This window comes from Tursiops truncatus, chromosome 12 (assembly GCF_011762595.2).
Source record: "Tursiops truncatus isolate mTurTru1 chromosome 12, mTurTru1.mat.Y, whole genome shotgun sequence".
Lineage (NCBI taxonomy): Eukaryota > Metazoa > Chordata > Mammalia > Artiodactyla > Delphinidae > Tursiops > Tursiops truncatus.
Window position 1 is genome coordinate 89,299,143 of NC_047045.1, and position 11,168 is coordinate 89,310,310.

General features: G+C 45.5%; 1 protein-coding gene across 2 annotated transcripts; it reads right to left on the reverse strand.

Moving 5' to 3' along the window:
- Positions 1-1,417: 1,417 nt before the first annotated feature.
- On the reverse strand, positions 1,418-8,248 carry PDCD2 (programmed cell death 2). 2 transcript variants are annotated; one of them, XM_019951834.3, is made up of 6 exons: positions 7,905-8,248; positions 7,103-7,345; positions 6,607-6,738; positions 4,553-4,656; positions 3,225-3,338; positions 1,418-1,967 (listed from the first exon to the last, which is right to left on the reverse strand). In XM_019951834.3, exons 1-6 carry the CDS (start codon positions 8,185-8,187, stop codon positions 1,809-1,811), a joined length of 1,035 nt encoding a protein of 344 aa, XP_019807393.1. In that variant the 5' UTR covers positions 8,188-8,248; the 3' UTR covers positions 1,418-1,808. The 2 variants fall into 2 exon arrangements, with proteins under 2 accessions (XP_019807393.1, XP_019807394.1); XM_019951835.3 differs by lacking the exon at positions 6,607-6,738.
- Between the last annotated feature and the right edge of the window lie 2,920 nt (positions 8,249-11,168).

An 11,168-nucleotide genomic window follows, 5' to 3' on the forward strand; every position in this document is an offset into this window, starting at 1 on the left:
TGCGTATTTTACGCTGAGAACCCTTAATTTTTAAAGACACGTGGGATGATGAGTTAGTTAGAATAACAGAACACTACCACTAATATGAATATCAAAAGCACTGAAACATTTTTTCTTTGCTGTGATCTCTGAATTGTCAAAGGATGATGAGACCAGCATTCAATGTATCAAAAAGGGACAGGTGACTGCACTGCTCTCTACAGTAGGGTGAGCTGCCTGGTCAGGCAGTATCCGGGCCAAGCAGAGGTTTGGGGGACAGCATGCATGGGTTGGCAGTAGTGATTGATGTCCTCCGCAGGAGCAGCTGCTGGGTGAGATGTGTCGGTCATTTCATGGTTGGCATGAAGGTTTTTAAATGTCTTGACATATCTAGAGGCAACTGAGTTGCTTTTTTTATTTATGTAAATTTTCTTATTTTTGTTTTAGTTATTTTCAACTAGTTGCTTTTTTTGGACATGGTTGCCAAGTCAGTGCTGGAAGTCTGTCTCCAAATGGAGATGCCCGGTGAACTTGCTGTCATCTCCAGACCTTGGCAGGGATACACACCTAAAGGATAGCTTGGTGGGTTACCAACATGCCTGCAAGAATGTCTACATAATCTGGGGATCTCTCCAAATAGACAGACCCTAAACAATTTGCTTAAAAAGTCCTTCGCAGTCAGGATGCTGTCCTACTGGGGCAAACTTCTGATTTATAGTTTGGGCTATGAAGGCCCCACTAGTCCAGTATTTTATGTATCTTTATATAAATTACATACATATCCACACACACGTGATACGGACTAAAAGGCCAGGATTTCCTGATAAAAAACTATAGTGAAATAGCCAAGTCAGTGATACTAGCAAGTGATATTACCTCCAAAAAGATGTGTTTACGGTGGCAGTGCATTTCAGGGTTAGCAGGGATGTTGCCAGAACTAGCCGCTGGTCCTCGCGCAGTGATCAACAGCAGTGTCTCCAGGTTTGCCTTCGCAGCAGTGAAGCCTGCCCAGCACCAAGAGAACTGGGAATTATCACAAGTATAAATCACCTGGGGCTGGAAGGAGCCTTAGCGTGGCTGGTGGCATTGATTCAGGAACCGCTTGTGTAAACAGAGGCATCGGAAACAATATCCCTCACTTGAAAGCTGCCTCAGAGCCTTCCCTCAGGCTGACCCAGGGAAATTCCCGCGGCTGATTCCCTGTCCTTATTTGGGTTTACTTGCCATGTGGACAGTGCTGGGAGATGGGGAGATGGAAAGAGAAGACCTTTCAGTCTCTGGTCTGTAAGCAGTGCCACTGGCTGACCAAGGCCAGTCTTGAAGTAGAGCTTCTCTTTGAACTCAGGAAGTCTCTGGGGTTTTACCCAAATATTTTTCTCCTTGTTTTAACTTTGCAAATTTTAGGGGAGAGATGCTCTTGAGTGATGGTTTGACTTAATTAGGCACATAACCCATTTTTATTATAGAAAGAAACATACATATAAGTAAAAAGATCATGTCACTTAGTCCCACTGTTCAGTTAGCCAGTTCACACCTAGTGCATTTCATTCCAGATATTTTTGGTGTATATACATGTGTATAAGTATTTTTACAAAAATAGCATACTATGAATACCATCTACAATGGTACCTTGGCATCTTTATCTTACTTGATGTGCATATAAGTCTGTATCATTAAGACTGTGTAGCCTCCTGCTGGACAGATACACAACACCTAAAACAACATCTTTGTGTATCTCTGGTATGATTATTTCCTTAGGATAAAGTCCTAGAAATGGAATTGGAAGGTCTAAGAGATGATGACTATTTTGAGGCTTCACACAGTTGTCTTTAGGCAGTATCCGTTACATCTTGCTTCCAAACAAATTCCTCTGTGTAGCCAGTGCCCAGGCCACAGCTTTCGGCACAGGTGAAGACGGCCAGGACGCCCCAGTCGACACTCCTGCCCAGTCTGTCGGCCTTCAGGTGGTTGAGCAGATGAGGCATGACCTGGGAAAAGGATGGCACAGTCAGAGCGCTCCTTGGCGGTGATGAGCACAGTCTGCTTTCAACAGACCAGACCTTCCTGGGGATCCTGGTCTCTCCATCTCCACACTCCACAGCAAGATTAAAGACATTAATGGTGTTAACATACTTAACAATCTAAAAATACTTTGCAACTCTATGTTTCTTTAAAGTCCCTCTCTATTTGGTGTCTTTCTTTTTCGTTTAAGAAAGAAGTTCCTAAGTATAATAAGATCAGCTGATCTATTTGACCTGGCTGTTAACCTAATTATTTTTTTATTAATAATATGCCGCAAAATAGGGATGAGGCTTCTCTTTGGGCAGCTCTTATTTTGGGTTATTTACAACCTGAATAGCAGATGCTGTTACTATGACTCTGAAGAAACACTAACCTAGTAGAATACAAAAAGGAAATCTATTGATGTATTTGTATAGACTAGAAATGGGTCTTAGGAGTCAGTGGTCTCATGGGAAAGAGTAAGAGCCAGCACTGCCACTACTGTTATCAAATTGCTTTATACAACCACCGTCAGCTCATCTTGGGCGTCAGTCAGAGCTCTGGCAGTAAGAACCAATTAGTTTTGGATCAGTCCACAAAAATCCTTTTTTTATCCTAAGAAACAAATATCACTTTATAAGGTTAGTGAATCCACAATTCAGGAGCATTTCCGCCCAACCCAAACGGATTTTGATGCTAACAACTTCTTGTGGGGGGGGGGGTTACCTTAATGATTACATTAATTTGTTCTCCTAACAAATCTACAAACCAAGACTAAACAGAGTAAGCGTTCTGAAACACTCTCACAAAGGAGAGAGTCAAATATTGTAAAAAAAGGTATATTATTTTAAATTATAAAGGTAACAATAGAGGCACTAAAATAATATTGACCCTAACCACACTGGGAAGTGGGCGATGGTCTAGATGGTGTGAGTGACTACATTTAAATCCTCACTACTGCAGAAGTCAGTCAACAGATGTCTAAAAAACTAGTAAACTGATAAATCTCAGAAAAAGCATGCTATTTAAAGATAGAAATAACTACCAGATAACCAGTAAAAGATAATTCCCTCCTTGTAACAAGCCCTAAGGTGGGGTAGGAAACTACTGATTTTCATCATAGGGAACCTTCCATAACACCATAGGGACCCATACACATATGTTACTTTGGCAAAGTTTTTTAATGCTTAAAATTATAAATCAGGGTAATTACATACTAAAATAGTACTTATTTAAGGTCATACCTGGAATTCAAATATTCTCTTGGCACCACAGGGGCAATCTGGAATATCCTTTTCTTGAGGGATATTTTCACCAGAGATCCAGATGGGGGCAATCCCTCTGCCGTATCTGAGAATCTAAAATCAATAAGGGTCAGTTTAAATCACCAACATCTCATGAGATCTGAGGATCATCTAGAGAAGCTTTGTACATACTCTTACGATTGATGAAACGCTCATCTGAAAACCACTTTACTGTCTGTCCCCCTGCGCCCCTCCACTGGGCACAATTAAGACCGTTCTCAGCGTCATCAAAGGCAGCGGTGCCCAACCTTTTTGGCACCAGGGACTGGTTTTGTCTCGTGAAAGACAATTTTTGCACGGACAGGGAGGGGGAAGGGGGTGGTTCTGGCGTGAATGCGAGCGATGGGGAGTGGCAGCTGAAGCTTCACGGTACCGGTCCTTGGCCCAGGGTTTGGGGCCCCTGATCAAAGGGACTGTTTCAGCTTATCTGATTCAGGATATCCAAATTATTTTTCTTAGATGTCAATATGGTTAGAATCTGAATCCTATGACTATTTTGTGAAGAGACTAACAATAATCCTATTTCCCCATCACCAGGTTGTCAATCTAACATGCAGCCCAGGGTCTGTGCTTACCTTCACACAGATATAAGGAAACTTAGTTAACAATTTTTAAAGGAACAAATACCAAGTGAGCCACAGTGTTTAAATAAAACAGAAGTAAATTTTGTTATAACATCTTATGTAACAAATGAGTGACCTTCCTCAATATTTCTTGTTAAAAGCATATGTGTTGCTAAAAACTACCTTCTCAGTATTTAGGACCTAGACCTACTCTTCCTATAAGCCCCTGGATGTTGATTTGCTCTAGCGACTGGCTTATGGGAATTTAGCTGTCTTCTTTAGTGATTTATGTTTATGGTAAGGGAAGTTAAGGGGAATAAAGTTAATGGAAGAAAAGAGGCAAAGGGAAGCATTTGCTGAATACTTACTGTGAGTCTACAATCTACCTTAATCCTCGAAACCACTCTTTTTTTTTTCCCCACACCGTAGATACAATTACATCAGAAGGTCAATATGTAATTCAAAAAGCCAGAATTCTTCATAACAGCAAAACCCATTATTCTTTTCACAAAACCACAGTGGTCTTTGTGCTAATGTTGCAGGTTGGTTTCTTAGTTCCCCAACCAGGGATCAAACCTGGGCCCCCAGCAATGGAAGTGCAGAGTCCTAACCACTGGACTGCCAGGGAATTCCCTACTCAGGGTTTATACCCCTAAACCACCACCTGAAAAGAACAGAAGGAGCTGTAAGTGAATTCTATTTTACCTGTTCTGGTTCAGAGGATATTTTGGTTTTAAACTTCTGGAAAATTCTATCTTCCCTAGATTCATGTTTTGCCATGGAATCCAGTTCTTCCTCAGGTGTTTCACCTAAAAAATTATCAACATAACTATTATGCAACAGGAATAATCTCCATGTCTGGACAATAAACACATGCTGAGGGAAGCCAGTTTTAAACAACCAACTTAGTGTTAAATCAGACAGTGAAGGCCAGATGTTTCTACAGGCTTTCCTATTTTAATTCATTAATGTTTGTGCTTTAAGACCATCTGACTTTGCAGGTACTCCATGAAGCATTATTACTATGCCGGCTCCTAGTAAGAGCTTCTCTTTAAAACTCCAAATTAAAAGAACAGACCCCAAGTCCCAGTCTGAGGACTGCTGTGCCCAGCACACAAAAGGGCACCCAAAAAATATGAGCCCTGCTTATCACTAGTGTCCTTCACCCATCTGGACTCTTACTTCCAATCTCTTCATGTTTCATCTCTCCTTTCCCTTACACTCATTCAGTCATCACATGCCCTAACCCTACCAGCTCACTCCTTCACACTCACCTCTGGAATCTCAGCTACCTGAAACACCACCATCCCCAACAGGATCGAGTCTTTGTAACTCAGAAGATATTTCTGATACCCTGAATGTGAACTGTAAGCCAGTAAGCTGACATTCTAATCCAAAATTTAATTTAGATTCTGAAATCTACATTTTGGCTCAAGTTTTGGAGTAAGACGTGAGCTCAGACTTCAGTTCTAGAACTTAACAACTTTAGTCAGTTATACGACCAAGCAAGTTATACCCAGAACCTCAAATTCCTCACTGCAAAATGGGGCAGAGTTTCTAACATATTGTTCTGATGACAAGACTTTAGTAAGATCACGCACAAAAGGCCCGTGGTACAGAGTAAGTGTTGGATCAATTTTGGCTACGGCTCAGTCTCAGCACAGGCACTGCTCCAGAGTATGATAACCTTGAAGTAACTGATGAAATCAAGTATCTGAAACTTGCCAGATAAAAGGGCCCCCTGCTGCCCACCAAACACTGCTAGTCACTCTCATGTCCACCATCTCAATCAGAGAAACAAATCCTGGAGCCAGATAAACTTTCCAAGTTTCCAGCATCCTGTGCAGCCCCACCCAACTGACCACCTGGATACTTCCTCTGACATGTTTACAGGAACCAGAACGTTCCTGTATATGCCAAGGAGGGAAGTACAGAAAGGATATCTTCAAATGAGGCAATATTTGAAAAGTATAGGTTGCAGCCTCCCAAGTGAGTTGCCTTTTCCTATCAGTGCTTCTCTTCTTGGCATCTTGAGCCCTTCCTTTCAAGCATTATATTTAATCACTTAATGAAAGAGTTTTTTATTCTTTTTTTTTTTACATTTCTATTGCTTATTACTTTATTGGCCCCATGTCTGAGGGAGCAGAGGCAGTGTGGATCAATGGCACGCACTGTCCAGTTTAGATACAGCATGGTTTCATTTCACTGGACACTCAATACAGGGAGTTCTCTCTCACCTGTTATTGGAAATTTTCTATCAGACTCCTTCATCAGTGAATTCTTCCCCAAAGCACACTCTCTAACACTACTACCCACCAACAAACATAGCATCCCTCTCCCTAGGTGCTTTTAAACATCTGGCACTGAATCTTCTCATATGTTAGTTAAAAAGAAAAACGTTTTTTGTCTTAGCAATGATCTAAGACGGGTGTCTCCAAACTGGTTCTCTAATCCCTAGGTCTCCATGGCAGGCCGTCAGTGTCCCCTGAAATGGGTGACAACATGTCCCTTGAGGCTGGAATGTTGGGACACCTGACCCTCTACTTCCTCTCTGCTTCAACTAGATTCACTATTCTTCCCCCCACCTTTTTCCTTTTTTTCCTTATACATATATCCCCTTTTATAGATTTCCTTCCTATTTAGTTCACCACAGAGCACTGAGTGGAGTTCCCTATGCTATACAGTAGGTTCTCATTAGTTATCTATTTTATACATAGTAGTGTATATTTAATGAATGAGTTTTGAAACTGATTCCTTACCCATGCTACCTATAATCTCTGATTCATCATCTTTTCCCACAACTTCAGGCATAATCTCATCTTCTGTTTCTATTACAATTTCAAATTCTGGAAAAAGGAAGCTGTGGTCTGGAACTGTACTGTCCAAATCACCTGAAACAAAGTAAGGTAACTAGCATCATTAGTAATCATTTAGTTTGGAAGGTCAAATAATTTCCTATATCTGAAGTGTATTCCATGTCATAACAGTTTTCCCTAGTAATTAACATATGTAGCTCCAGCATTTTAGATTATGGCTCATAAATTAAATGACTATACTAAAGCTAGGCTGGGACGTGAGTGGGCAAGACCTCACAGTTCCTTCTTCATAAAGGTGTTTATGTCACTAGTTAACCAAAGCTTTGAAAAGTATTACACCTTTTGTAATGTTAATGTTTATCCTCAAAATGAAAGATTTGGCCTGACAGACACTATGAAACTGAGCTGAGATTTAAAAATAAAAACAGAATTGACTGACCTTCTTGTGTACAAGCCTGCTTATGTCCCAATCTCCAGTCCAGAGTCTGATGCTCCTTGCTGCAGTAATGTGCCTTGTGACATCGGGAGCATGTTTTGGGGCCTAAACAGCCACAAACTCTGCAGAGATGAGCACCGGACTCGAGCTGGAGGCACACGGATTCTCCTGTCTCCAGCGGGGGATCCTCAGAAGGTGGCTCATAGGCATAGAAGTCATTTCTCCTAGGCAACTGATTTCTAAAAACTAAGGAGAGAGAAGGAGAAACGTTACACATGCTTTAAATAAAACAACATAGCAATTCAAATATTTGTGCCTTCACTCCACACAGGACTGAAAAGACAGTCATTTTTTAAAAAGAAAAATAGAAAGTTTTTGCTTTCAAAAAGCTTATTTGCTGGAAAGGAAGAAAAAATAAGAGTGAAAACGAGAAACTTTTTAAAGTCCATACAACTAAGTAGGCTCTTTGAGCTTGTTCAAATTAGTAACAAAAGTAACATTAAGTCAGACTACATACATATGAGCAACGTGTTGGAACCCAGGTTTCCGAAAAATTACAGGTTCTATTATCTGAACACCTACTACCGACTGATTAACAAAAAGCTGGGGTCGAAGAAGGCGCGAGCCCTTGGAACTCACCCCCACCCCCGGAAACGCTCGCGGGGTACAGGGGAGAGGCCCGCGGCGGGGTCGCAGAGGAGGCTGCACGGTCCCTGGGCCCTGACCGCGAGCAAGGCAGCGCACGCGCGACCGGGGCCGCAGGCCTCTCACCGCGCACGCGCTACCCGGGCCCCGGGCCGCTCACCGCGTAGGCCGGCGCAGCACGGTGGCGTTCGGCAGCAGAAAAGGAAGAGACTGCGGTGGAAGGCGTCGGCGCGGCCCGGAAGCGGTGCGTACAGCTGCAGCAGGAAGGCCAGTGGGCGGCCGCACAGCGCGCAGGCCAGCCCCGCGGGCCCCGGCAGCCCGGCTGCGCCGAGCCACGCCGGCCGGCCGCCCACCTTACTGGGGAACTGCTCGCTGCGCAGCCGCCACGCCGGCGCCGCCTCCACAAAACCCAGCTCAGCCAGCCCGACGCTCCCGGATGCCATAGGCGCAGGAATTAGGCCCCTCGACCTGCCACCCCGCCGCCGACAGCGGAAGTCGCCGCGGAAGCGCGGAGGACGGCCGGCCAGAAGTAATTGGACGGCAGTGGAGAGGGGGCGGGGCCATGGGGAGGCCTGGCGTGGGCCGGCTTCGTTGTCCCTGACTCACGATTGGTTGCTGGGGCAGGGGCGCGAAGCCGCTTGAGTCCCCGGGGGTCACGTGGAGGTCTTGGAGGGCGTTTAGGTGAGCTAAGTGCAGCGGAGCGCGGGCTCTCTGACTTCCTCACGGCCTGGGCACGTCCTGCAGACGCTGTTGAATGCTCTGGGTCTGGGAGCACATATCCGCTCACCTAGGGGCGGATGACCGCAGTCGCCTCCTGAGCCCTGGAGGCGGGGCTGTAGGGTGGCGGGGAGAGGCAGGGTGGAGATGCTGAAAGATTCAGAAATGTCATTGGCCCAGTTGGTCCAGGAAAGGGACGGAGGGTGGCGTGAAGGGTGCAGTTAGGGAGAGGGTTTAGGATGGTGGGGAAGGGATAAGCTTAGGGGTTAGGGCCTAGAGTTAAGGGTTAGGAGTTAGGTTTGGGTTTAGGGATTGGGCCAAGGGCTAAGAGTTGGGGGTTAGTGTTGTAAAAATTAATAAGCAGAAACCTCAATTAAATAGGACGGGGAGACCAGAACGGAGAGCTCTCATGCGTTACCGCAATTGCGGAGCCCCACAGTGAGAAGAAAGACTCTCGTTTCCTGGCCTCAGGAAAGGACTGAGCCAGGACTCAAGGACTCAGCCAATAAAAAGTTGTGTACTGTTTGCTATAGCCCGTCCAGGGTCCTCTTCCTTTCTGCAGAGGTGTTTCCTTCCCTTGACTCATGGGGATGCTCATGTGCCTTGCTGTGGTTGCAGACCTCCAAGTTGTGATTTTCTCCCGATCCTGAGAATAAACCCATATTTGCTGGAGAAATATCTGGCTGTCTGTTTGTTTCAGGTCAACACCAGGAAAACTAACCCAGGAAATGACCTAATCTCCCTTACATACCATCTTCAGTTAAAACACAAAAGGTGTTGGGAGAGGGGGGAAGCCAGTTAAAGGAGGTCATCGGGCAGTGCATAGTAAACAAGGGTATGTTTGTTATGTAGATTTAAGTCCAGGCCTTCTCCACAGGTAAAAGTTTCTTGAGCTTCAGTTACCCTATTCCTGGTACAGAGAGGGAGACACCCTTTCAAATGGAGATTTACCTCATAAATTCCCCTCACAGAGGGAAACACTACTTGGTTTTCTGAGCTCTTGTGTGCTTTTTTTAACCCTAACTGTAACCCTAACCCTACCCTAACCCTAACCCTAACCCTAACCCCACGGTGCTCAGGGTCTAGGACAGGTAGAGGGAGAATTTAAAAGGTAGAAGGCAGAGCGTTATGTTGGGGTGGGTTCAACATCCACCCCAGTAAATCAGAAGCAGGAGGTTAACATATCCTGGGGGGAGAGAGACCCTGTGGACAGAGGTCCTGGGGGTGCACTGATCATAACCCCCTGAGGTCATATGTGCCTGTCTGACAGGAGGTCCTATATGCGGGCCACCTGTGCGTGAGGGGGTCGAAGTTGGGTTTGGACACAGAGTTGATGAAATGTGCTGGTACCTCCCTTTGTGGAAATGTTTTCGAATCACAGGGAAGCTGAGAGTCTTCTGGATGTTCTCTTTGTCAAGAAAAATAAATAAGATATAGGAACTTGATGGACACATCCCTAGTGACTGATGATATCCCATCTGCAAATAGACAATGTAACTTTCTCATTTGTTGGCTGCACTGAGAATATGAGAATTCAGAGACAGAAAAAACTTGAAATGTCCCTTGGGGCAGCTGAACGTCGTGGAGAGGTAATTCTCAATCCCAACCGAAACCACCTTCCCTGCCACCCGCTGCACCGGCTCCTGGGACTAGTCTCTGAGCTCCCCTACAGCCCAGCCCCTCCTGTCTCCCTGCAGAGAGGTTTGTGTCTGGGCTCACACTGACTTCCTCTCACTGTCTCTTGCACAGTAATACACGGCTGTGTCCTCGGTGGTCACAGAACTCAGCTGCAGGGAGAACTGGTTCTTGGACGTGTCAGCAGTGACGGAGATTCGGCCTTGGAAAGCAGGTTGTAGCTTGTACTCCCTGTCCAGTACCCCATCCACTCCAACCCTTCCCCAGGGCGTGGGCAGATCCAATTCCAGTAGTAACTGCTGGTTACAGAGCCCCCGGAGACGGCACAGGTGAGGGACAGGGTCTGTGAGGGCTTCACCAGTCCTGGGCCAGACTCTGCAGTGTCAGATCAGACAAGACACCTGAGAACAAGGAGAATCAGTCCCTCTTAGCCACCTGAAGCCACAATCATCCCCATAGACCGGCCCTGAACCTGAGACACTCACCTTGGGGATCCGTCACCAGGCAGAGGAAAAGACCCCACAGCTGCATCTCCTAGACCAGAGCTCTGCCTCCCCCAGAGACCACAGCCGTGCCTGAGGAGAGAGCTTTGAGCTCCCGCTACGCAAGGGTTAGGGTTAGGGTTAGGGTATGGGTACAGGAAAGGGTACGGGTTAGGGTACGGGTTAGGGTATGGGTTAATGTTAGTGTACGGGTTAGGATTACGGTACGGTTTAGGGTAAGGCTTAGGGTAAGGGTTAGGGTTATGGTTAGGGTTAGGGTTAGGGAACGGGTACGGTTCATGGTACAGGTTAGGGTACGACAATGGGTTAGGGTTAGAGTACATGTTAGGGTATGGGTTAGTGTTAGTGTACGGGTTAGAATTCGGGTACGGCTTAGGGGAAGGCTTAGGGTAAGGGTTAGGGTTAGGGTTAGGCTTAGGGTTAGGCTTAGGGAATGGGTACGGTTTAGGATACAGGTTAGGGTACGACAACAGGTTAGGATTAGGGTACGTGTTAGTGTTAGTGTATGGGTTAGGACTAGGGTACGGTTTAGGGTGAGGCTTAGGGTAAGTGTTAGGGTTAGTGTTAGG

What these genes read in the sequence shown, in the direction of transcription:
- PDCD2 (XM_019951834.3), bottom strand. Translation starts at nt 8,187, where the DNA reads ATGGCATCCGGGAGCGTCGGGCTGGCTGAGCTGGGTTTTGTGGAGGCG. An exon ending in AGAGATTATAGGTAGCATGG is followed by an intron (nt 4,657 to 6,606) that starts GTAAGGAATCAG and finishes ATAATTTTTTAG; the next exon opens with GTGAAACACCTGAGGAAGAA. An exon ending in TATCCTCTGAACCAGAACAG is followed by an intron (nt 3,339 to 4,552) that starts GTAAAATAGAAT and finishes TATTGATTTTAG; the next exon opens with ATTCTCAGATACGGCAGAGG.